The 26,657-nt window shown below is 52.8% G+C and overlaps 1 protein-coding gene and 1 pseudogene across 19 annotated transcripts in view; both read right to left on the bottom strand.

Annotated features, from left to right (window-relative positions):
• NFASC (neurofascin) overlaps nucleotides 1-26,657 on the bottom strand; it is a 180,644-nt gene that overhangs the window by 45,593 nt on the left and 108,394 nt on the right. For 10 of the 19 annotated variants that reach the window (XM_081825069.1, XM_081825076.1, XM_081825075.1 and 7 more), the window contains exons 4-13: nucleotides 20,822-20,839; nucleotides 19,940-20,045; nucleotides 18,013-18,209; nucleotides 17,423-17,545; nucleotides 14,853-15,023; nucleotides 10,794-10,844; nucleotides 4,664-4,775; nucleotides 4,054-4,238; nucleotides 2,604-2,735; nucleotides 343-486 (exon numbers count right to left, since the gene is read on the bottom strand). In XM_081825069.1, the coding sequence (XP_081681195.1) occupies nucleotides 343-486; nucleotides 2,604-2,735; nucleotides 4,054-4,238; nucleotides 4,664-4,775; nucleotides 10,794-10,844; nucleotides 14,853-15,023; nucleotides 17,423-17,545; nucleotides 18,013-18,209; nucleotides 19,940-20,045; nucleotides 20,822-20,839 (1,239 nt within the window). The remainder of the gene's footprint in view (nucleotides 1-342; nucleotides 487-2,603; nucleotides 2,736-4,053; nucleotides 4,239-4,663; nucleotides 4,776-10,793; nucleotides 10,845-14,852; nucleotides 15,024-17,422; nucleotides 17,546-18,012; nucleotides 18,210-19,939; nucleotides 20,046-20,821; nucleotides 20,840-26,657) is intronic. The other 9 variants (XM_081825071.1, XM_081825082.1, XM_081825083.1 and 6 more) reach the window with 3 other exon arrangements.
• On the bottom strand, nucleotides 25,612-25,678 carry LOC115936881 (U4 spliceosomal RNA; annotated as a pseudogene).

Raw genomic sequence — 26,657 nt, 5'->3', positions numbered from 1 at the left:
CCCCTCCACAGCCCCAAGGCATCTCTGAGCCGCCCCCGCCCTCTCCCTGATCTAGGAGTGACCCTAGTACTCAGAACCACTTCCTACCCTAGGGCCACCGAGAACGCAGGCAGAGTTGGCCTGGATATGCGGAGGGGGTGAGACAGGTCCCTCCCCCTCATCTGGAGACGTGACCCTAGCATGGAACTAACCGTCTGCACACCCAGCTCCATGGACCTGACGTTCCCTACCCTCCCCGGCAAATTCATCTTCAGTCTCCATGCTTTCTCCGTCCCACGCTCTCCTGCCCCTCCCAGCCTGGCTGACCTCCCCACGACGGGAGCAAGCCCCAGGGAGGCTCACCCAGCACGCTGACGAAGGCGTTGGCCAGCAGGTAGCCGTGCTCATTGGAGGTGTTGCATTGGTACACAGCCCTGCTGCTGATCTGGGTGTCCCGGAAGATGATGGTGTCCCCAGCCACCTCGCGGTTTGGGTTGGGTGGTGCCGCTACAGACGGGAAAGACGCCCCTCGTGAGAAACGGGCAGGGCGGGGTGGAGGGCACTTGGGGCTCTGGCCAGGGCTCCCTAAGACAACTGGAGTGCTGTGGAAGCAGCCGCTCCGGGTGGCTCCCAGGAGACCCGGCTTCTGGCTCTACCGCTGCCCAGCTGTGTGGCTTCAGGCCCATCATCAAACCTACTGGGGTTTGTTTCTCCGTCTGTCCAATGGGACTGTGAGTCCCTGCTGGACCTATGTAACAGCCAGGCAGGTGTGGTTGAGAGCATAAGCTGTGGAAACAGAAAGGGGTTTGCATTCCAACCACATCACCTGCCAGGGTCATTCAGCTCCTCTAAACTCCAGCATCCTTGTGTGCAGAATGGGGATGACATATCACCTTGCAGGGTTCTTATGAGGATAACCTGAGATTTTAATGCATGTCTAAAGTCATCAGCAGAGGCCCGGCACACATTGATTACTATTGTTGTTATTATTTTAATCCACTGTGTCTATACTTAAAGGTTTTGAAAAGGACAAAGGAATATACAACTGGATGAGACCCACCACCTTCCCATCCTCGGAGCAGAGCATTCTTCAAACATTCACAGAGTTAGAGCCATAAGCCAATGCCTGTTGAAACTGAATGAGTCCTTAAATTTGCCAAAGCTACCTGATCGTCCCAAGAGATGTGTCCTAAACTGAGAGACGATATTTCCTCCCACAGCTCTCCCAGCATGGATGGCTTGGGATGCAGAGAGCAGAGGCTGGGGAGTGGCTGTGGGGTCTCAGTCCTGTTCACACGTCAATCTGGGACTGGGACAAATCAATAAATCTGGGCCTCATTTCCCACATCTGTCAAGTGGGGGAGAATTACTCCCATCCTTCTCCCACTCCGAGGAGCTTAATGACGAGCGGTATAAATAAAGTTTTCTGGAAATGTAAAGAATTGCCACTTTTTTCATCTTTCACTGGAAGGTGACTTTCCTCTGTAAGGTTTCTGGACTGAGCCAGATGACTTGGTTTGGACGGTCTGTGAACACATCCAGGATCGCTCAGACCAATAGCAGCAGTGGGCAGAGGACCACCTTGGGTCTGGTCCCCGAGGCGCCACTCCACAGATAGCAAGTCTGAGCCCGGAACTGGGGAATCAGCAGGAGGTAAATGAAGATGAGGGCAGCATCCTTATCACCCGTCCCCAAGTCCCCACTCAGCAAAAAGGCACGAAGAAGTCCACGCCAGCAACTTCAATGCCTCCTTCCCTGGCAATTCTCATGGAGCCAACTTTCTTCTCAGCCACTTCCCTAAAGTGACAGGTGATCTTTCCAGGGCCAAGGCTCAGCTGCAAGTCCTGAGCACCATTTATTCAGTGGCGCTGTGGAGTCTGGGCCTTTGTCGGCCTTGTTGCCAAAGTGCTATCAGGACAGGGAGAACAGCAGAGGGCAGGCAACGTCCGTATCTCTGTTTGTGCCCAGGGCAAGGACACGGACTGGGAGGGAGACCGTGTAGGTGTATGGTATTCTCACAGACACCCACAAGGACATTTTATAAAGTAAATGCAACTGGAGAGACTACGATGGGAAAACCTGACCGAGAGCCCTGGCCAGAGGGGCCCTGGAGTCACCTACTCCAGCCAGCGGGCAGGACTCAATTTCCCCACATCTGGGCATACCCAATAACTGCATCAGTGCATCTCTGCCCTCATAGGGAAGTTCTTCCTTCTATCCAGCCTGGCTCTCATTTTGCCCTCAGCAGAGAGTGGGGCCTGGGTTACTGAGCTCTGTTCTACCTTCCACGCCCCACCCCCACTCAGAGGCCGGCTCTTCACAGACCTTGAACTGGGCTGTGTGGTTGTTTAGGGCAGAAAGCAAGATTCAAGAAAAACCCAAGGGAGTTTTATTCTCCCTAAATATGAGAACATAAGCATAGATTTCCTGTTCTCACACACAAATGAGGCAGGTTTCCTGCCTCTTGAGATGCCCAAAGAGCTGGGCTGCTCCAGAAGCAGTGGCCAAGGGGCTATTCTTTAACCTCATTCTGGTACAACTGGGGCTGGCCCATAGGGATAGGGATCTGGAGCCTCTGACAGGAGACGCAGCAGAGTCAGGTGGGACAATGGCTTGTTACTTACATTGCAGAGGTTCCCCATTTACCATCCACTGGACAGTGGGCTTGGGGTTCCCATTGGCTCGACACACCAGTCTCCCGTCCTCGCCAGGAGCCAGGATAAGGTTCTTGGGTTCGTCCAGCCAGTAGGGAGCAGCTGGAAGACAAGCAGAGTGCAGGCAGCCGAGTTAGATGGCTCGGGGCAGGCAGGAGACAGCAGACCGGCTCCTGCTAGGAAGACAGGAGCCCCTGAGTGCCAGCTCCAGGCCCTCACCAGCTGCCCAGGACTCATCCTTGTGGGATGACTCCGTCCAGCCTGCCTTTGGCTGGCTTGGCACCACGGGGGCTGCCTGCTCTATTTTGAGTTCACAGAACAAGAGTTCTAAACTGGGGCTGCTCGTTAGACTCCTCTGAAGAGCTTTTAACAAACATGGACACTGGGGCCCGTCTTCGGCCTACTAAGTCAGAATCCTCAGGGGAGGCTGGGGCAGTGGATGCTTTTAGAGCCCCACAGGTGTCCACGATGGGCACCCAAAGGCAACAGCCGATGCAGTTGGTAAAGAGCACCCGGGGCTGGCCCCTCTGTATTCCGTTGCTATTGCTGTGACATCAGACCATTTAGAAAAAGGCCTCATAGTCATTCTTAGGCACTGGGTTTGGTTAGAGCAGAGCTGGCTATCCCTTCCAATTGTGAATATGTGTATATGTGGATTTTTTTTTTTTTCCTGAGAAGTTCCTATGGATCAGATTCTCAAAGATCTTGATACCCCCAAAAAGGTTAAGAACCCCTGGTTTGAGTGTAGTGCCGAAACCAAAGTCATAAGGTCAATGGAGCATGCTCTTCAAAAGTTCTTGCACTCTTGGTATCAGACCTCATCGTCCCCATCATCTGGTCAGCCCCAGGCTGAGAAGGGACAGGTGTACCCCACCACCCACGGCCAGGATTCATAACGGCACGTGCTCTATTGCCTGCAACAGCTCACAGGGGCCATCTGCGCTGCAGAGGGAGGGAAGTGATTTAAAAAAAAAATAATTTGTGCCATGATAACTCCCCATTTTTAAGAAAGAACCATGCACAAGTACACAGACAGCACAGGGCTAAGACGACACACCGTGAACGGGAATGCAAAATGGAAGAAAGAAAAGGTGCTGCGTGAAATCCGAATGGCCCATGGGGGTACATTCACCTGCGGAGGGAGCCCCAGCACCACAGAGAGGTGGGGGATGGTCAGGGTGGATCTCCTTCCCCTCATACCCACGGTGCGCGCGCGCGCGCGCACACACACACACACACTCACACACACACACTCACATCCAGAGGGTGACACCATCCCTGGCAGGTCACCTTGGCCACTAACCCGTGTGTTATCGGCTCTCCCCTACTCCCCCTGCCCCTCCCCCACCCACAGAGGGAAAGGTGGTCGTGGCGTGTAGGGCTGGCAAAATCATCATAATGAGAAATACACACAACGTACCCTTTACTCTCACCGAGATCGTGTGCCGGATGCTGCCCATCTTGTTGGAGGCCAGGCAGAAGTACTCCCCAGAATCTTCCTCGGAGACGTTGGTGATACGGAGAGCCTTGTTAAAGTTCTCAAACTTGGCCTTGTCAGATGGGAGGTCCCCACCCTTCTTGTACCATGCGATGTCTGGTGTTGGGCTGGGACAGAGACCGAGCAGGAAACAGGGATTAGCACCAACTGCGGCCCTGCTCTTCTTCTACAGAGCCCTGGACACCCGGGCGTCCTTGAAGTGTAGGTGCAACCAGAAGGACCCACGTCCTCTGAGAGAGGCCCTCTCCTGTACACAGGGGATGCTTGGCCATAGAGCCCCGAGGGGCTGTTGTAAAGTCACATGGGGTGTGAACACACGTGCGGGATGCCTACCTGTCTCCCTTCCTGGTCTGTTACCCATAAAAGAGACAGCCAGAGTGGGATGGGAACGATGATGCTTTGCAAAGGCCTTGCTAGGGGCTGTCTGTGTCTCTTTTTGCCTCCCCACACTGTGGCAAGAAGAGAGCCTGCGCAAATTCCCAGCCCCATCCTCCCGGGGAGGGACCAGAGTGGGGGTGCAAGCTGTACATACACCCCGGAGGCGATGCACTCCAGCAAGAGATCCATGCCACGCAGCACCATCTGACTGCTCGCCGTGCCCTGGGGATACATGAAGCTGGGTGTTCTTTCTGCAACTCCTCGCGCTGAAATAGGATAGAAGACGTTCTCATGAGTCTCCTGCCCAGAGCTGACCCAGCTAGGCCCAAGCAGTCAGGCCAGGAAGAAGTGTCATCACGCCCCCTACTTACCCCCTTACCCTCAGAGGCACCAAGTCCCAGACCCTCCCAGCTGAAACCACCCCCCCCACCAGGGCCAGGGCATCATTAAGAGAGGTGTGTTAGGAAGCGCGGGGCTCCCCGGCCCCATTGGCACATGTGTGTGAGCAGCTCTAAGATCTGAAAGGATCTGCCAAGAGGAGCCCAGCTTCCTCCCCCGTTCAGTAAACCCCACCTTCCTGGGAAAGGCGGAGGGGGTTGTCTGAGCAGTGAGCGGTTTACTCCCTGAGCATCTTGTGTTGGGACCCCAGAGACCAATGTGGTGGCCCCCCGGGAGGCCGTCTCAGCAGCAGTGGATGAATGAGAAGGCACGTACTAGGGCCACAGGACAGACAACCTGCTCTTTGGGACCCTGGAGACAAGGAGCTGGGATGAAGCCACAGAGACCCAGATGAACAGTCAGAAACGCAGGCAACATTATTAATGGTTTAGCAAAGACATGGAGAGAATGAATGAGCAGAAATGACAGGAAATCACTCTGGGGCCAAGAGCATTCTGCTTCTTCACTAATGACTCGGGAAGGGGGCTGGGAGGAGGGTGTTAATTGGATGTGAGAGACTGGGGGAGGGGGAGTGGAAAGTGGCAGCCGAGATGGGGGAGGTGATCTACAATTCAACTAGGCTGGAGCAGCCACGTCCACAAACAGTGCCATGCACGCAGGGTTTGAAGGCCAGGTGGCTCACAGAGGTCGACACGGCCAGGGTGGCTGTTTGGCTGTGGACGGGGTCATGCAAGTCTGGGCACACCCCCAGCACGGCGGACCCCACCTTACCTGCGCCTCACCTCTCCTGGGGAGCTCTTTGCACAGTTCTATGGACATGGGTAAGACGGAAGGGAGAAGAGCAGGGGTTTTCCAACCAGGAACCCCAAAGCAAAGGGAAGCTGGAGGAGACACCCCTGCCCAAAGGTGTAGAGTTATAAACAAGAAGAGTGAAAGCTAGAAGCTGAGTCTACCCAGGGGTGCAGTGGGTCTTAGGCTCAGTTGGAGAAGCGAGAGGAGGAAGGCAGGCAGAGCTGCCAGGAGCTGGGAGCCGTCAGATGCCTGGAGTGGGGCAAAGGCATCTTCCTGGCTGGGGGCCATTAACGGGTCCTGGCAGTGAGGACAGGGTGGCAGGGGAACTCTTGTCTCTGTGACACTGGTGTCTCCTAAAAGAGCTTGTTGGACAGGCTGGTGCCTGGCTGGATCAGCAGGGCTCCTGTCTCAGAGGCGCTCATCTTCTCTCCATTAGCCATCGGGGAGTGCGTTTCATAGAGCTGGGGTCTATTTTATGCTTTTGTCAGGGGAAGAAATGATGAGACGTACGCGGAGTTAGTGAGGCGGCCACACACCGCGTGGCACATACAGCAAGCGTTCCGTAAGTGTTGCGGGACGAATGAATTCAAGGGGAGAAGGGAACAGAAAAGAAGGCGACAGTGTACCCCATGTGTTATTTCTCTTTCTGTAGATGTCCTCATGTGTCCCACCAGCACACACATATACAACAGTGGCTACTGACCGGGTTAATCCATTATGTGGTTAATCGGTTACCGTCTATGACCCTTGTAGCAGCCAGCTCTCAGTACCAAGGAAGCCTGATACCAAAGCAGCACCTTCCTCCCACCCGTTATCCTGGAATCACCAGAACAGTCCAGATAACACAAGGTCAAGGGAACTACGAGGAGAAGGATATTTCAGGGCAGGAGGCCCTGGTGTTAGGCTGGGGACTCTGAATGAGTGCTGGGAATGCTGGGACTACGGGGAAGAGGTCCCAGCTCAGTTGGCATACTCCTTCCACGAAGTGACGGAATCTGCAGAAACCAACCTGCGACCCCGTGGACATTTAATTCACACCATAGCAGGGAGCACCTCGAGCACACTTGACCAGCAAAGCACCAAGTATGGGAAGGAGGAGAAAAGAGCTGAGTCTCGCTGTGGGGGCCTTGACATGCTGTCGCTGTGACTATAAAAAGGTTACAGCAATACTTCACTTGTAGGATGTGGGCTAGCAACCATAGAGTTATCCCAAAGGAAGAGAAGCTACTGGGAAACAAGCCTAAGTTCAAAAACATAGGGAAGAACATCCTAAAAGTCAGAGGTAATAATCAGGGCCACCATTTGGTGGGCATTCAGGAGGCGCCAAGCCTCTGCTAATAGCCCTCTCTAGATATCATAGTCATGCTTAATCCTCACAACAAACCTGGGGCGTACCACCACCATTTTCAGCAGAGGGAACTGAGGCTCAAGGAAATGCATAGACTTGGCAAGGTCACAAGCCAGTTATGTTTTGGATTCTGGACCATTTGGCACCAAAGCGTGTACTCTGATAGTTATACTATCTCGCCTCTTTAAAGATGGCTACCCCATCTGTCCCTCCTTCTGACAGTCAGCTTTGGGAGCATCAAACCAAAGAAAACCCAAATCCAAGGGTAAAAGAGGTGAAGGAAAAAGACATAGTATCTTGTTGAGCTGCTCTGGTGAACCTCCTCCACTAGACTAAATCTCATCCCTCCCTGGTTTCTAAGGCCCAAGCTGGAGAGAGAAGCTGGGCTGGGAATTAAGAGGTTCCAAAGGCATTTCAACTGGATTCTTAAGGCCATGGAAAGCTTGAAGAGGAGTCAGGGTGACATGTGGTTTCATTAAGGGATGAGAAGCTGAATCCAAAGGGGAGGTTATGAAGAACTGTGGTCAGCTGCAGCAGGAGGGATTTACATGAAAACTGATGAAGAACAATCCAGCTGGTGGCTTTGGGGGCCACTGCCCCCAAGGGAAGGTGGCTAATTTCTTTCCCTGGAGTAGGAGACCCAGGAAGAATCTCCAAGACAAAGGTGATTACTCTCTAGGACTCTGCATGGTAGAGGATGACAGTCTCCTAGGGTCATACGATCTCACCCACCCTCTTAGAGATGGGGATTCAGCCTGTCCAGCCTCATGATGCTGCTCGTATTCTCCCTGATCTTCAGGGCTGGGGTTGGACCTAATATCAGATCAAACTCAGAACCCAGACACCAAAGCTCACGTCAGCGGATTCAGGAAGAGCTTCCCACGTGGGCCCCTCTGACCTCTAGCCCAAGGACTGTCTGTCCTTTCCTGCTCTCCCTGGCTCATGGGTGGGATCATGGGTTTCCAGGGGAATCTGGGCAGCAGGGAGACATCAAGATATGACACTGCCTCAGCCACCTTGGCTTTAAAGGGCCAATGAAAAAAATGTCTTAATCAACTCCTATGAGAGGAAAGGTCAAGATTGCTGAAAACCTGAGTTACTCCCCTCTGTTAAGCACTGTGGGTTAGCGGAAGAGAGTCCAATGCATCAGATGTATCTGAGAACCTTTTCCAAAAACAGCTTTTAGGGGCAGCTGGATCCCACATTTGCTGCTTTCCATTCTCAGAATTAAGAACTGGGGTTGGATCTGTGGCATCTCATTCACCTCTCTGGCTCCAGGAATGGCTGACGAAACAATCCCAGAAGATAAGAAAAACTCTCTGTCTAGTAACATTTGATACCCTCCACTGTCAGGAAATCTCTCCCGTAAGTCTAACCCCAACCCCTCATGCAATAGTTGGAGCTTTTTTCTGATCCAGGTCTCAGCAGAGCTGAGGATCTGAATAGCTTTCATTTCTCTAATCTGCCCTAAAGTCCCTCTCTCCATAGTAATTTCTTCCCACAATGGTGCTCGCTGAACCCCTTGGCTTCTCTTCAAGTTCTCTGTGTCCATCTTAACTTCAGTCAACACTAAACCATTCCCTTCAATACCAATACTGTCGTAACACATACTAATCATTGATGTGTCTGACACCATGCTAGCGACCAGGTGCACATTATCCTGGTTATTCTTCATGACAACCCTACGGGGCAGGTCATATACCCATTTTACAGATGAGGAGATTAAGGTTTTCACACACTAAATGACTTGCCCAAGGTCACTCAGAAGCCTGCATTTAATTCGAGGCTGTCCACCTCAGAGTGCCCACTCTTCTCTTCCTTGTTTCCTTGCTGGGTGAATTCTACGTGGCCAGCTACAATCTCAGACCAGCTGCCCCCTGCCACTCAGCAGGTCCGGGGACATCTGGCATAGGTTCAAAGGATACTAAACCACTGGAGAAATCACTAGAACAAAGTGTAGTTATGGGGTGGCCCTATCGCTACAAGAGACATGCCATATTTCAAAGCCAAGCAGACAGATGCACTGGGCATTTTTCACTGCCTTGTGTCTCAATGTCCAGCCCCGTACTCAGAAAGGACCTTATCTTCCTTCCTTCTCACTTTCTGTTTCTTTCTAGAAGCATTCAACCTAGCTGCCCTTTGTTCAGCATGTGTCTCACTTTGACTTTATATCCCTTCCAGCTGGCTTCATGCTTGGGTCAGCCACATTCATTCTACCCTGGATCGAGGAGAAGGGGTTCTTGTGAGTTCTTGTGAGTTCTTGCGAGCTTTGCTGGATTTTATAGCCCTGGATGGTTCTTAGAACTCCCACGCATTCACTTGTAATCACATCTACCACTGGCCACAAAGTTTAAGTGGCTGGAATCACTCAAATTTATCCCATTGAGAAAATAATTCTACATGCTTGTTCCCCTGAATGGTTTATCTAACACAAAGGAGGCGCTTGGACCAGATGGTCTCTAAGGGACCTTCTGGCTCTGATATACTCTAGCTTCAAGAATACTTCCATAATAGATTACCTGAAATCCAATTTAGAGAAAGGCACATTTCACACCAATGCTCTGGGGCTCTTGACACAATGGTGGTTGGCCCCATTATTTTGAAAACAAACAACGCCCCTGAATCCAACAAAGATCCCCTGCCTCCTTGGGCAGTACATCTCTTTGGCAGAATCTCAGTGTGGCTCTAGGGGCTTGATGCCAAGTTAGAGCCTTTGCCTCTCTCTGGGGCTCTCCATCCCTCTTCCCCTCCCCCACCCCAGACACCGATCATTGTTTATATTAGCACATCACAATGCAGACACTTCCTATCTATTGGAGGCCACAATGCTGGCCCTGGGGACCTGCAGCCTCAGCTTCCGAGGCATAACTGATGATGGGGGCCAGCTGCCTCGCCAAAGCCAGCAAATGACTGTTCCCTCTGGCTGCTCAAGGAAAACAAGACATTCTTGAGCCGTGGTGGGGGGGCAGGGACTCAGGTGTGGAAATAGCCAATTACTCTACTCATCAGCTGAGCAACCAGTTGTGCGATGAGTTAGAAATATGCCTCATGGAAACTGTTCCAAGTGTGTGGACAGCTGCGCACTGGATTTGTACACGCCACCGGAGGAGAGAAGCAGCCCAGGCAACAGAGACCAGGCATGGCCCACCTGCATTTATACTTACTTTCAAAGAGAACTCAGAGCTGGACTCTTACTCATTTTTCCCAGAGGGATTTTAAAGAGACACGGGGCTGGTGAAATGGTACCCCCAGTAACTAAGGTTAGATTACAAGGTAGGCAGGTCACATCCAGACATGTACAGGTTAACTAATTACATCACAAAGCTCTCTGCATCCTTTAAACCGCTAACAGGAACCAGACTCCCTGCTTCTTCCTCACGGTGTGGACTCCCCTCTCCTCAGATATTCTCCATCCATCCACCACAGATTCCTATGTTTCTACAGGACCCTCCAAGAAGCTCTTTTGGAGTCCTACCCTGGTCTGACCAACCTGTCCAGATTTCAGCAACTGGCGGCTTGCCTGTTCCCAGAAACCGGAGCACCACGTGAGCTACCTCAAACTCCCACACTGGCCACACCGTCCTCCCGGAGAGCAGTGTCCGGAAGGGGGCCCCTTGGCACCCTGGTCTGGCCGACTGTCAGCCCTGCCACCCAGCATGAGTTAATGAGACACGGTATCAGTCAAGTTAGGCAAACTGGGGTTAGGACAGGCAAGGTTACTCCCAAGGTTACCGCGGCGACTCACCACTATACATGTCAGGGTGGTTTCTTAAGGACGAGTCATTATAGGGGTTGTCTGCAATAAACAAAAGAGGGTGAGCAAACAGGAGGCCACGGACAGCTCATGGAGGCATAAACAGGGAGAGAACAACAGAAATGCAAAGCCGCAGAAAACAACCGGGGATTTTGCAAAGGAAAGACACAGCATATTTGGAAAGGAAATGTGCTTGGTGAAGAACAAGCAACATAAAACAGCCCAAAAAAGGGAAGAAAAGGTTAAATCCTGCAAAAGAAGGCAATAATAAAAGAAATTTCTTTTTAATGAAAGAAATTAGGCTTGACCTTTAATGGCTTGATCCTACTGTATTTCAAACAAATGAAATAAGGATTAGTGGCATCCCGTAGCCGTCTTTTGAACAACTTCCCATCAAAATCCTCAGTTCCCAGGACTCTGGATCAGGCCAGCTCCCGGGGCAGCTAAAGAGAAAGGAGTGTGAGTGAGCCCTGAGGAAAAGAGCAAAGCCCTCCCTGGGCAGAAGCTAAGGTGCAAAGGTGGGAGGTCAGTGAGAGAAGACAGTCCAAGAGATATAGTTCATCAGCTGAGAGAGAGGGACAGAGGGACCCTTGGCAAGCGCCCCCGCCCCCCCACCTGACCAGTGGGCACCACCCTGGTCTCTGAGATGTCTCTGGTGGAAAGAGCGTATAGACTAAGCTGGAGATTCCGAGCTCCTAGACTGGCTTGGGCTGAAGTCATTCCTTAAGTAGCAGACGGGTGCCTTTGGTTCCAATGTTAGGTAATTAAGACCGCTGGGCATTTAATCCTCAGTGAAAGACGTTTTGGAATAGGGCACTTAAGCCTGCCAAGGCTAGGCTTTTCATTCTTCTACCGCCATCCCCGTCCAGCTACTGGGTTCAAGTTTTGATGGTACCCACAGCGGGTGGGGGGCGGTACAGCTGACTGGAAGCCAAGCAGACAGCCTTGAGAAGCCGACCTGGTCCAAGCAAGCGCCTGCGGGAGGCGAGGTGCTATGCCAGAATATTTGCATATTTGAAGACAGATCAACTCCTGTTAAAACGGATTGCAGAGGCTGTGCGCACTCTTTGCTGGGACCCCTACTGCTTCCCAAATGTGCTTAAAGCCTGGTAGGGAGATTTGCATTATTCAGAACTATCCCTTAAGATGGGGTATGTTGTAAGACCAGAGCCTGTTTGGGAAGTCAGCTTGGGTTTGTCTGGTGCTAGGGGTGGGAACCAACCTGCAGTGGAATGGAGAGGCAGGGTGGCAGAAGGGACGAGGGGCTGAGGCCACACTCAGGAGGGGACATCCCTCTCTGTGGGGAGGACAGGGGCACACAGCTTAAAGGGCCCTGGCTTCATGCTCCTAAGCTCCCATGCCACCAGGTGAAATAGAACTGCTCTCTTTCCAGAGAAGTGACCCAAGTTTCGAACTGATCTTACAGTTTGTGGATTCTGCAGCACATCTGAGCAATTCAGGGAGACTTTCTGACTCCTAAGAGTGCCACTTAGATAGCAGACATTAGGAGGAAGCAGGGTTAGTGCTCCATGGTCTGCCTCAGGAGAGACTCCTTCTCCCTCACCATGGTCACCAAAGGGACCTGTTCTGGCATGGGCAAAGTGGGACAGGCACATCACCTCTCTGTGAGGCTGACTCCACTGTTTGTCTTTGACTGCATCCCAAAACAAATTTTAAAAATGGTTTCAGATCGCCCAGCGTTTTGTATTAGATACCTTTCCCCCCGGCCCTTCCTTAAATGTAGGTAACGCACAATCAGCCATGATGAGATTGGTGTCTTCTCCTAAGGGGCAAACTGTGACGGAAACGCGCGGTGAGGAGAGACTTGGAAGCTGTCTCAGCTTGGCTGTTTTTCCTCCCACCCCCAGACCTCGTTCTGAAGGTACAAGAAAGAGCCTGTGTCCTCTCCAGGCAGGAAAGCAAAGAGAGCACAACTGTGCTATTTTAAGCAACTGTACCCAATTCTGGGCTGGCTCAGATGCCCAGAACTTGCTCCTGGCCAAAGTTGCCCCTGGGAGAACTCCAGGAAGCAGACAGGGCTCTGTTCCCATCACCTGGGGGGGTTCTTGGCATTTGGTGGAAAGAGTTTTCAGTGGAGTAGGGGACCCAGAAATGAAGCAGAAACAAACAGCCCTTACCTCCTCTGGTAGACAAAAGGATGTTTCTGGAAAGCCCGACTTCTAAATGTTGCTGAACATCTCTAACTGCCTAATTCCACAGAGCAAGGCTCTTTAGCACCTCCACCTTCCTGCCTCTACCCTGTGTGACCTTGAGGGCCTCTGCCCAGGACCGCAGAAGGTCACCTGACTCAGTCCCCAAACAGGAGTCTGACTTTAAGCATCACACTGGGCAGGCAGAGGAAGCCAGGTGATGGCACTGAGGACCATCCAGGGATTGGCTTAGTGAGCATCCTGCTCGATGCTCCCGCCGCCTTCACTGCCCCATGCTGTCACCCTGTCCTGGCTCCAGAGGCCACTCTGAGGTCCTGGGCAGACCACACTGTCCTCTGCAGCTCAGCCAGCTGGCCGGGGATCCCTCCTAACGTGTACTGAGACACTTCAGACAACCCAACTTTCTTCTCCAAGGGTCCCCTCTGGGCCTGGGTCTGGAATAGGAAGGCTAGTGAGGGGGCAGCAAAGTAGACTGAGGCTGGGTCTACTGCCAGGAGCATGCGGGGGCTTATCCCGGGTTTTCCAGCCATCCTGTTGGTCAGCAAACTGTGGGCAGCCCGACTCCAACTCGGAACAGCGTGTGGGGAGCTGCAGGAGCGGGGGTGCTGGAGGAGGGTAGATGGGGTTCCGAGAGAGAGAGAAGATGAGAGGCGGAAAGAGGCAAGGAAGAAGGTGGGAGGGAAATAGAGAGGAAGGGAGTGAGAAAGCAAAGAGAAGACAATGAAAAGGAGAGGAAGAACTCCCACACAGGAGAAGGAGAACAAGAAGGAAGCTGCTTCTTGTGGGTCCACCTCAATGCCGGGTGGAGACAGAGCGTGGGGCTGGGGTTCTCGGCACCACCTGCTTCCATCACTGGCAGGGGCAGCTGAGGAAAGAAGACCAGGCCCCTAGCTGTCCTGAGTGAGGAGCAAGCTCCCTTAGCCTCTCCCCAACGCCCCCCAAGAGGCGCGTGGGCTCGGGGAAGCCGGGGTTCAGGCCCTCTTCTCCAACCCGGGGCAGCTGTCAGTATCCACATAAGGCCCTTTGCTTGGCTTCCCCCACAACCATCACTGTCCCCAGTGTGGAAAACAGCATCCACAGCTGAGTCACACAGACCAAGGTCTTTTGGGGGTTGGGGGCTCCTCTATAGAAGGCCTGTTACAAATCCATGTGCAGACGAACACAGCCCCTTGAAAATCAATGTCCTAGGCAGGCTGAGGACGTGCAGCCAGAGCTCCAGGCCGGTGGGGCCCCGGCAAGGAGCATGTCTGGGAACTGACTACTCGTTTCTCTCCTCTGCGGGGCCACCCACGCTATCCTGGGTCAGGCAATGCTGACCCATTTGGTACCAGCCAAACAGAATACGGAAATAAAAATGAAAACAAATAAAACAAGAACATAGATCTCCAGCTTGCAAATGTAGTCATCCCATGTGGTCCGGCATCAAACACAGTTCGTGTTGGGGTCCCTGCTAAAGCGGATATTCTGTCCTGTGGCTTTGTTTCTAGAAGTACAGACTACCAGGCAGGGACTAGATGACCACTCAAAGCAGTGCTGCTGTGTGTCCCGAGCACCCGGAGAGCAGAGGGAGGACACGGAGGCCAGGGCCGTGGAGGCAGGCTCGGGCTGGGCTGGGGATGGCTGCCCTGTGGGCCAGGTGATTCGGACTGCCCCCAGACGCTTGAGAGGCATTGACTCAGAGTAGGACCGAGTTTAGCAAGGCTTCAGAATCAAGCGATGTGGTTTCAGAGCTGCTGAACGAGCTCAGGCCTCATAAGCTGGAAGGATTTCTGGGTCAGCCTCGGGGACAAGGCTGCCCCAGACCCAGGTACCCGGGGCTCCTCGGGCTCCGTGGGCTTCTGCCCCTGGCTCCCAGCCCCGGGCCGGGACCTGCACTTACTGGTGAGGACCTTGAGGGTGAAGGCATTCTTCTGCTGGATGGTGTGCGTAAAGTGGAAGCGTGCGTTGCAGCTGTAGTCTGTCTGCATGTCCTGCAGCATCACGTTAGAGAAATACAGGTCGCCGTTATGGCCCTGAGAGACGCGCTTGTCTTGAGTGATGGGCTCCATGGCTGTAAGGAAGCAGAGGTACAGATGGAGATTAGCGGTCACAGTAACAGGAGTGACGGTCGTGATTGGTCTGGCGACTGAGCACCAACAGAGAGCCAGGTGGGGCCAGGAGTAGAACATGATTTCCTCTCATCCTCTCAACTCTGAAGGAGGGCTTATTCCCATTTTACAGATAAGAAAGCAGTGGATTTAACTTGTCCTGGGTTGCAAAAGCAGTGAGAGAACAGGCGGATTTAGATTCGGACCCACCTGCCCACCACGCCCATGCTCCGGGACCAGACTTTTCTAGCTCCTGTTCGCATCACACAAGCTCTGACTGGCCCTGAACCGGAGGGAGGGAACACAATCCTTCAGATGCTCCCCAAGTCAGGAGTCAAATTCACTTGTTTTCTTTTTTAAGCCCTCACTCCCACCAGGAAAGGGAAAAGCACTGCCAATTATAATTGTAAGATACATACTAATCAATGATGCACACCATCAATTTTAGGACGCTTTCTACTTTTAGAGATGTTAAAAGATGAAAATGGTGTTTTTTAGAATTAATGACATCATGGGAGTGGCAGTGGATACGGACTACATTATCTATGATTTTTGAAGCATCAGATGTCAATTCAAATGACCACGTCTGCAGGTTATTCAACTTGTAAAAGCATATTTGTCAGGCTGACTATTCATTGCTAACTCCTTCCCATCCCCCACAATGGTTTATTAAATCACCATTTCATAAAGTGCAAAGTTAATGATGCCATCTTTCTAATGAGGGGCTGGGCAGTTCTTCAAATGACTTATTATCAAAGATTTCCTGCAGGCCTACTGTGTGCCAGGCACTGTGCCCGGGATTGGTGAAAGAGAAATGAGTAAGACAGTTCCTGCCCTCAAGGAGCCTTTGGCCTAGAAGAGGCGGTAGATAGAGAAATCGTTGCTATGCAGTGTGGTGAGTGGGAAGGGGATGAGCTGAGAGGAGGAGCACCGAGTCCCTGCCAGGGGGCCCTGAGCTCTACCTTGGAGGCTTCATGACACCAGGCAGAAGAGACAGGGGCCCTAGGAGGTTTCCAAGCAGCAGGAACAGTGGGTGCTAAAAGTTAAGAACACGCAGCCGGGGCAGGGGTAGGAGAAAGGCCAGGGAGGCAGAGGGAACTAGATCAGGAAGGGAAAGGAGTGTGGACTTTGTCCGAGGTGATGGAGGAGCCAGTAAACGGCGGGGAGCATATGAATGAAACGATCAGATGTATGTTTTTAGAAAGACTGGGGAGACTAGTTATGGATGATTACTGCCACCTAGGGAAAAGCTGATGGTGGCCTACACTGGGGAGATGCCAGTGATGATGGAAAGAGGAGGGGCATGAGATCTGCTCAGGACGCAGCATGGACATAAGCTGGTGACAGGTGTGATGCAGGGACAAGAGAGTCTGAAAAGTTAGCAAATCAATCAACATTCCAGCCTGTGGCCAGGCAGCCCTTCCCACGCACTTGCACTGAGATGACAAAGAGAGAGACAATGGGTGAGCACAAAGCCGCACTCTCTCTGCAAAACAGCTCACAACCCTGCCTCTTTTGGAAACAGGCTGGTAAAAACTCAGGGATGGACGGATGATTGATGCTAAGCAGCAGGCAGATCTATAGATTGACCGATGGATGGATAGACCAGAGGTGGGGGTGGGGGCGGGGGGGGCAGGTATGGAGGAGGGGGAGGGGAAGCCAGGAATACACAGACAGCTAGCAATGCTCTAGGCCCCTTTATAACACGCCCCCACTTACTTTAATTGAAAACAGGAAGAAACTGAGGTCCAGAGTGGTTAAATTAATCTCCAAATGCCCAAAATGAAACAGGACAAGCTCTCAGTGATGATACTCTGTCCCCCTGCTACAAACATCCTGTCTCCCTGTCGCTCCTTCATCAAAGGTTTCATTCCTGTGCCCCTCTGTCCTAGAAAGGCAGCACTTAGTAAATCCAGACGGACCAAAGATTGAAAGGAGGCTTGGTGTCAACCCGCCTTCCTCCTCTTTTCTTTTCTCTTGCTCTTCTTCTTCATCATCACAAATATTACTCAGCACTTATTGCGCGTCTGGTTCTGTTATAAGCACTTTGGATGTATTAACTCGTTGATCCTTACAATGATCCTATTAGATAAGTACAATTATTAGCCCTATTTTTTTCCAGAAAAGCAAACTGAGGCCCAGAGATGTTAAACAACTTGCTCAGGATCACACAGCTAAGAGCAGCTGGGCTAGGAAATGAGCCTGAGCCACCTCTCGATGTGTTCTCAGCCATGTGGCCCCCTTACACATGCTTCTCACAAGTCAACGTCTTCCAACCTTGGGCAAGGCCCTCCTATTTAGTACACCGGCCCCACTCCCTAAGATGAAAGCAGAAATCGAACACCGGGCCCCCAAGACTTACAGCTGCTCATCCAGAAGATGACTGGGGATGGAAGTCCGGGCGGGGGATTGCACTGGAGCGTCAAGGGAGCGCCTTCTTGAACCACGACAGGGTCTAGGTTTTCCTTGGGCCACAGGGGAGACTCTGGGGAGAATCAGATGGAAGATCATGAAGTGAGGGTGATGGAGGGCAAGGAGCAAGGAGCTCGGCTACAGGCAGGCATACAAGGAGGAAAGGCAGAAGGGCAAACAAGAGAACAAGGGAGCGGGCGGAGAAGGCCCGTGAGTCTAGGCCAGGTGCAGCAAGAGAGGAGAGGCCTTCTGTCTAAAGAGATACACCTCTCCAAAGGCTCCTCTCCTTCCTCTCCTCCCGTGCCCAGAGTGTCAGTGCAGTTGTTCAAGACTCTGGCTTGGAAGCCTCCTTTCCAAGGAATCTTTTTGAGCAGGGCGAGGTGTACTCCTGCTCAGGGGCAGGAAAGCAAGAAAGATATGCAGGGCACCAAGGCACCCATTGGCCAAGGACAGGGGTGGCCCTTCTGGAATGATCCTCCATGCCTCCCCGCCCCATGCACCCAGGAGCAAGGCATGCCAGTCCCACCGTGTGCCACTCACTGGACACCTGCAGACGGATCCTATTGGATAGGGCTGTGCCAAATTTGTTGCGGGCGAAGCACTGGTATTCCCCCTCATATTCCTCGGGCCGCCCCCCGCTGCGGAAGTCGATCACCAGGGTCCCAGATCGCCTCCTCATTGACACTCGGGGGTCCTTGGCGATGTTGAAGAACCTGCTGTTTCGAGTCCAGTGGAAGCTGTGGGCAGTGGGGGGGATGGAGGGGAGAAGCAGGGGCAATAAGGAGGAACACGGTGGGCTCTGGGTTCCAGGCAAGAACCTCAGGGCCCTGGTCCCTGGCCCAGTCCCATAACCACACCTCCACACCACCCTGGTTAAGTGGCAGAACTGGCTGGGAAGCTGGATAAAATGCAGAGTCCCAGGTCACAGCCACAGGTGAAAGGTGAAACTCTGGGGGCAGGCTCCTGACATTAGAGCTCTTACCCAGCAAAGGCTGGGAGTCATGGCTGTGAGAGGTACCCAAATAGCCACTGGGGGTTTATGTTCTTTGCAGGAGCAGGCAGGGACTTTGAGTTTTTTAAAAATCCAGCGTCAGCTGCAGCTTCCCCCGCAGGGCATCTCAACCTCCGACTACGAATACAAACCCAAATTCATATTTCACCCGAGCCAAGCACATTAGGGAGTTAGCTCTGGTCCTCCTGTCTCCTTGTTTGAGAGCTGACTCTAAAGCCAAAGGGCAATGGCTCAGGTTATCTGCTCAGTGGGTGCAGAGTATAAAGCAGTGGCCGCACATTATAGCCCAGGAGGGGCAGCTTTGAAAGAACCAGCAGCCTTCAAAAGGTCCCAGAGGTGAAGAGACTAGAATCTCCCTTTGCTTCTGGGGGTGGGGGATACACCTGCAGCAGCCCAGGACATAACCTTAAAAGAAGCCGGAGCACTAGTGGCTGCTCAGTGTCATGGAATCATTGTCCCTGCAAAGGAACCACGGTGGAAAGGACCAAACTTCAGAAGGCCATCTATGTGCTGCCTGACCCTTCCAGGTGACCCTGCTTCTTCCAGCCTGGATGAGAGAGGCCCTGCTTGTTCTCAGGCTCATGCAAACTGGGTGGGGGGTGGGCAGAAGGAGGCTACCACACACCCGAGGTTCCGCCCTGCCTCGTTTCTCCTGACAGATGCCCAGCATGGGGTCCTGTCATGTCTGGTCTGAACGGTCCAGCCTGTGGATGCTGCTTTGAAGGTGGGGGACAAATAGCAGAACAATCTCTAGATCTCCAGTGTCTTTTGTTTGGTAGAATCAAACTGGCCTGGGGGGGGGGGCGGGGGGGGCCGTCAGAGGTCTGGGTTTAAACCCAGGCTCTGCCCCCTTTCAAGCTGGGTGACCTTCGCAAAAGTACATAATATCTCTGTGCTTCCATTTCACTTCCTCTTCACGAGGACATGGGTTCGTCTATGAAGGGCAGCAAGGTGCTCTCACGAGACAGTGAGGAGCAACACTGAACTCAGCCTGCACACTGCAGGCCTTCAGTTCTTGTCTGCTGACGCCTCATTTGATGCTGATGTGCTCACAAGCCGAGATGTGCTCAGAATGGAAGACTCAAGTTAGCCAGCAGGAGGAACTTCCTATAAGCTAGGCATGGGGTGGGGGGATGTTGGGGACATAAGGCATTGGAAAGAATGTGTGACACCAACAGTCAGAAAACTTAATATCTAGTCCTGGCTTCGTGGTGTGACCTTAAGCCACTTAAGATTTCTGGATCCCAGTCTCCTCATCTGCTAAACGTCTTAGTTCTCTGAATTGTACTTTCCACCAGGTAGGTATCCAAGAGATGTCTGCTGGATAATTTTAATTTTCCAGCTGCTTCAACTATGCTCAGAGCCAGGGCCAGGACATGGTTTCAATACCTCTTCAATACCCGCACTCTTTGCAGGGGTGGGGGGGGGCTTGGATTTACCTGCCAGTGCACTCACCTGGGGGCAGGGTTCCCCTTTGCTTCACACTCAATCAAGATGTTATCACGGGGATCCACGATGTGGTCCTTCACTGACTGCTTGGTGATGGTTGGGGGCTGGGATACTGCAACAGCACAAACAGGGGGTGGTCAGGGCTTCGGGGCCCTGGCTTGGGGAATGGCTGAAATGAAGAGCTTCACGAGCCACGTGTCAAGCAGGCAAGCAGGGGGTGGGCAGTGCCCCATGCCAGGGACCCAGCTCCTTAAACCAGGCCGCAGGAAAGGGGTTATATTAAGGACTGAGCATAAGAAGAATCCCTTTAAGATCTCATGGAATCCCTATGAGAAACTTCTGTTTTACCCATTCTTATATCCCAATGCTTAGTAAATGCTTAGTGCACAAGAGTTCTTGAGATACATTTATTGAATGGATCAAGGAACACAAAGCAGCTAGCTTTCCAGAACCCAGTGGCCAGGATGGTTCTGAGCCCTGGAGAGTCAAAGGATGGCCAAACTGCGGTGAGGCTGGAGCTGAGAGGCTTACGTCCCCAGGGACTTGTCTGCATGCCGAAGAGCCAGCTCCTCTCACTCTTGGCCCCCATCTCCGATGTTCATGGTGCTCCTGTGCCGGCCACCAGAGCATGGGGAGCTGCGGCCCTTCTTACCCACCTGCTCTTCTGCTGTTCCCAGCAACAGGATGCTCGGGGTGAGCCGCTTCCCTTCCCGTGTGGCAAGGGGCCGCACTACAGGGGCTCCGGTGTCAAGAAGCCCCAGCAGGCAGGGTGGAGAGGCGGTTAATCCCCCCCTCCCTGTATCTCCTCACTTGACCTTCTCCCGCCCCTCCTTGCTGCCCTCCTACCTCCCAGAGGCACGAGTGCAGAGAGGTGCCCGGGGGACTTACACTCATTCTGAATGCTTGCTGTTAGTTCCGGTGGGTTAGCATTGCGAGGGGAGAAAAGAAGACATTGGTTATAGGTTATCGCATATGACTACTCGCCCGGGTTGCTGACGCCCCAGCCTGCAGGGAGAACGCTGAGGCTGGCCTGGGCAGGGTGCGGTGCCTGGGCTCTCTGGTCCCGGCGGCAGAGCTCAGTGGGACAGCCACACAGAGGGGGGACAGACCCAGCAAGTGCTTTGTGGAGGAGGTGACACCTCCACAGGGAGCTCAAACCACGCAGCTGAGCAGAAAGACCAGCCTCTGACCAAATGATGTCACCAAGGGAAGTCCAAATATCAAAAGTGACAAGGCTGCTTGAAAGAGACTGGGCTCTGAAGATGCTGCCCATCCTTCTAGATGCTATTGAGGAAAGTGGGCTCCCTGGCCAGAGGTGTGGGGCTGAGAAGCCTGGGTGGCAGCAGATCTGAACCAGGGCTTCAGAGCAAAGCCCCAAGGGCCCCAAGCATGGTCCACAGGCTTTACTCCTCCCACCGCACCTTCCTCTCTGTCACACATGCAAGCACCTTCTTGCCTACCCTTTGGAAAATTCTAGGGACCGATGAATCACTGTGGCTCTGCTCATGGCAGAAGTACATTGCCCTACAGAATCCTTCTTCCAAACAACTGCAGGGATGAAGTGAAGCCCACCACTCCTTTCTGCACTTTTTACGGAAGAGATAAAGAGGCAGGTAGTACAAATCTCCCCCATCCCTCACCTGAGACGTGCACGGGCCTGTGTACAGGTATGAGCCTATTTGAGGTCGGGCTTCTCAAACTCTGACAAGTATTATGAATCACCTGAGGGGTGGGTCTAGTTAGAATGCAGGTTCTAACTGAGCAGATCCTGTATTTCTTTTTTTTTTTTTTTAAAGATTTTATTTATTTATTTGACAGACAGAGACACAGCGAGAGAGGGAACACAAGCAGGGGGAGTGGGAGAGGGAGAAGCAGGCTTCCCGCCGAGCAGGGAGCCCGATGCGGGGCTCGATCCCAGGACCCCGGGATCATGACCCGAGCCGAAGGCAGACGCCCAACGACTGAGCCACCCAGGCGCCCCATGATCCTGCATTTCTGACAAGCAGCCAGGTGGTGCTTATGCTGGTGGTCTGGGTACCACGCTTCACACAGCAAGACTTTCGATGGTAATGAACTTTCTGGGAAGGGCGGCCTTGGTTTAAAATTTGCAGAAAAGAGAACAAGTGTTTCTGTAACTTTGTAAGAGGCCTTTTCTTTATGGCTCTAGCATGAAGTCATATGCCAAGCTTCTTCCACGTTGGCACTGATGTCAGGGACGTGTTGGTGTCGCAGGCTGACTTTTTCAGGGGAAAGCAGAGGCTGTGGGTGAGCCCAGGTGACCCCGAAGCTTCCTGACTCAGCCACCACGAGATGGCTGAGGAGATGGAAGAGGAGCTTAGGGGCCCAGAGAGGGGGCAGCATGGAGAAGGCAGAGTTAAGGCAGGACCAAGAGGTGCCGGAAGAATCCCAATAGAGAAGACAGACATCAGGGAGGAGAGGCTGAGTGTGGCAGGAAGGGGTCCCCTGCTATGCACACTGTCAGTAAGTCAAAGTCTTGATAAGACACACTAAAAGGTCCAGAATAATTCTTTCAAGTGGGCCAAGGTTGTGTGGCCTGCTGGGGCACCAAAAAGTAATTTTATCTGCTTTACCATTTACCTGGGTGCGGCCTTGGCAGGAAACAAAAAGAAATGAAAAGTCCTTGGGAAAAGCAGAAATCTGTGGTTTCTGAACACATGCTCCCTGGAGATCCCCACAGTGGCATCTTCACCCATATAAGATTTTCCTGCCAGAGGCCCAAGAAAGGTTAATTCTGGAAAGCCAGTGTAGTTGGGCCTGGAGGGCAGGTGGGGAGAAGGGGCCATTTTCAGGAGAAGCAGGGCTGACACTGACCTACTCCTTTGGACCACCAACCCAGGCCTGCGGTTTCTTCATCTCAAGACAGAGTTGATGCTTCTCGGTTCCCCACGCACAGTGGAGGGCTCTGACCTTGCCCTGGCCGAGGCTCTATTTTGCCCACATGGCCTTCAAGCCTCTCTTATAAAATCAAGGGCTGGCTCAATGGAAAGAGTCCTAGACATTATCCAGGGAATCTCAGATTCTTGGAAGGGAAGTCACTCGGTTAAAGTCACATAGGAAATTTGCTGCAGAACTGGAATGAGAACCAGCTCTCCTGTAGTCTGGTCCAGAGCTCTTTTTACAAATCTATCCTTGGCCAGAGAGGTGGGTTGGCCAGGTGGGGCCCCAGCACGCTCTTCTCCTTGACATTCAGGACAAAGGTGAGTAAGGGGAGAGGCCATGGGGGAGTGGAGACTCTCAGAGCTGGCCGGATGCTGTCCCCAACACCATGATGAAATCAGGCCAGGGGCCTCTTGAGAGTCTACTTCCCTAAAGAGGTCATGACATCTGCAACCACCATTGCGTCACCAAGGAATTTATTACAGAGACACAACCAACCCAGAAGACAAGCCAGCACAGGGAGATGACAGTGAGGACCACCTGCTTGGGGATAAGGGCAACCTACCTTGTCCTGTGACACCCCGCAAGCCCCATGTCATGCCACCTGCCCTTCTCCCCATCTACAAAACTTACTGCTGATGTCAAGTGGAAAATGAGTCTGCTCTTGCGGCTTCCGAGGGGGAGGGAAAAATCTTCCAATGAGCTCTGCAGCGGGTAAGGCAGAGGCCTGCCCCGTCTGTAAGGTTTCTGTATGCCTGCATGTCTTCTCTTTCCCTGGCTGATATCCACAGCCCCTGGCACCTGTCCCTGGAGGACGGAGTGTGTGTGAATGTGTGTGTGTGTGTGTGTGTGTGTGTTGAGGTCATCTTGCAGCACTACTTGGGATGACAGTGAGGACGAAATGTGTCTTCTCTGTACATTGCCCTACAGAAATCCTTCTTCCAAACAACTGCAGGGATGAAGCGGAGCCCACCTAGGAGAAAAATGTTCCTAGGAGAAAAATGCCGAGTCCCTCGATGTGGGGAGGGGGGCGGGGGGGCGAGCTGCCAGCAGACTCACTTTTTGGCAGACCCGCTCTTGTTGATGAGGCGACCCTTTGCTTTCTTCAAAGGTCATGTTGTTCTCCTTGGGGCGGGCGGGGGTGGGTGGGTGTGTGTGACTCTGTTGGCCGAGGAGTAGGGGCTGGAGGCTGGTGTTTCAATGAGGGATTGTGTTGCAGCCTGGGGCTGTTCCAGGAAGGCCGCGGGGCCCAAACTCCCCAGAGCAGAAGCAATGCCCCAGTCCTCAAGGCACAGATACTGCCCCCTGAAGGGGCAGGCGAGCGGAAGGGTGCCCCTGACAGGGCAGTCTCCAGCCTCCAGCCTCAGCCCCCTCAGCCGCTCCCGGGCAACACACACAGAAAGCTTTGAGTGCCTGATCTTCACTTGCCCCACACCTGGGCGATCGCGAATAATGCTGCAGGGAACACGGGGTATAGTTATCTCTCTTGCCTTTTGTGACAACCTGGGTAGGCCTTGAGGACCTCATGCTAAGTGAAATTAAGTCAGAGAAAGCTCTGGTATGTTCTCACTATATGTAGAATCTAAAAAAGTCAAACTCGGGGGCGCCTGGGTGGCTCAGTCGGTTAAGCGACTGCCTTCGGCTCAGGTCATGATCCTGGAGTCCCGGGATCGAGTCCCGCATCGGGCTCCCTGCTCGGTGGGGAACCTGCTTCTCCCTCTGACCCTCCCCCCTCTCATGAGCTCTCTCTCTCTCATTCTGTCTCAAATAAATAAATAAAATCTTTAAAAAAATATATTAAAAAAAAATAAAAAAGTCAAACTCGAAGAAACAGAGTGGAATGCTGGTTGTCAGGGGCTGGGGCGTGGGGGGAGGCGGGGAGATGCTGGTGAAGGGGTACAAACGTCCAGCTATAAGATGGACATGTTCTGGGGGCTGAATGCACAGATGGCAACCATAATTAGCATACTGTACCATACACTTGAGAGTTGTTTCGAGAGTAGATCTTCCAAGCTATCGCCGCATGCACACAAGGTAATTATGGGAAGGGATGGACGGGTAAACGAACCCATGTGGCAATCATTTCATAATATATACGTGTAGCAAATCACCCAGTTGTCCGCCTTACACTTACATAGGTTGTATATCAATAAATATCTCAGTAACTCTGAGGGGGAAAGGAAAAAGAATGTGTGATCTTTCCCCAACCCATCCTCCTGGGCCTCAGCCCAGGGTAAGAGGGAAGGATGGGCTCAGGTAACTTGGGGAGAGGGTGCCTGTCATGCTTGGCCCAGCAGGAGGGGAAAAGCTGGCTGAAGAGGACCTGGGTCCCCTCTGAAGGGCTGGCCTTCTCTTGTCTTGCGTTCAGCTGTAGCAGACTCGTTCTGGAGAGGTCGCCATGGCCACTGTGCCTGCAGCCACCTCAGATGCACTTCCTCCGGGAAGCCCGCATGGGTTTCCTGCTGTGACAGAGCCGGGGCACCAGACACGGTGTCATAAAAGGATCCCCTTCCTCATTCAGAGAGGGGCTGTGGTCATGCGCTGGCCCTACCACTTAGGTGCTGGAGAGTGTACCTCCACTTTCTAACCTGTCAGCAAAGGATTCACTGGGAGAATCACAGGAGATGCTCCTAAAGCACTTCGCTCTCGGCCGGGCGCACAGCAGCTGCTACCCTGATGAGTTCCAAGAACTAAAAGAAGGTGGGATTACCGGAGGTCGGGGTGAGGTGTGTCGAGTGCCAACCTGGTGGCAGGTCAAGAGACCCGGGATCTATTCATGAATCCAATTAGCAATAATCGCGCCTTGGATAAACCTCATTGGCTACGATACTGCGACTGCACAAAGCTGTCTATTCATGAATCCAGCACCCGTTTGCTGTGTTGGGTCTCCGTGTCCTTGACGACAATTCCAGAAGCGGGGACTCTCCGGGGCCCTCCCTCCTCATGGAAACTGAGGAGATGGGGAGATGGTGCTGGGGAGGTCAGGGCACCTGCAGCTCTCTGCCCCACACGCGGTACTTTGGAGACACCCACTGCTGGGTCACCTGCCCACGGCTCCAATAGCGCTTTAGAAATACAGATTCCTAACATAGAGGTCAAAGCCATCTATTTATAAGTTCATCTTGGAGGAACCCCTCACCCACTAGCCCCAGGGACCAAAGTGGCAGGTGAATGAGTGAGGAGAAGCAGCAGAAGAGAAATGAGCCTTCACCACTTCCTTGATAACCCAATTTCCTCGGCACACCCTCTCCTCTCCAGGGACATGGCCTTATCGTGCTCCTTATTAGATTGTCTGCCTGGGATTGTTAATGAGACACTCTTCTTTGAGTTAGCAGTGCAGATGGTCTCTATGGGAACAGTTCCTTTCACGACACCCCCCCCCCCACTGAATACACACACACACACACATACACATGCGTACACACACACACACACACACACAGGGCTATTGGGAGGGCAGCAGGGGCCTTGCCCATCTTGCTTCTGGGTCCAACTTATAGTTTCTGCTAGTCTTCTCTTACCCAGAAGTGCCTACTCCTCTGGGCAGCTATTATTGGTAGGGTTGGGCGGGAGGGGGCTGAAGTATGTGCAACTCTTCTCCAAGCTGGGCTAACTCCAGGCCCCAGGCCCTGGCTTAGGAGAGCTCAGTGGGCACTCCTTGGAGGCTGTATCACTCTCCCAACCCTCCCCAGACATCTGTCACCTGGATAGAGCCCAAGTCAGGGTTGGCATCATGTGGGTCCCATCTATTTCTGGAAGCAGGAACAGGCGACAGAGGTGGTATGCCCACATCAGAGCACTGGAATGCCAAGACATTCTGATGGAA

The sequence above is a fragment of the Leptonychotes weddellii genome, chromosome 6 (genome assembly GCF_054177405.1).
Source record: "Leptonychotes weddellii isolate Sample4059 chromosome 6, ASM5417740v2, whole genome shotgun sequence".
NCBI classification, from domain to species: domain Eukaryota; kingdom Metazoa; phylum Chordata; class Mammalia; order Carnivora; family Phocidae; genus Leptonychotes; species Leptonychotes weddellii.
The sequence above is the reverse complement of the archived record's forward strand: the minus strand, read 5'-3'. Positions and strand labels throughout refer to the sequence as shown.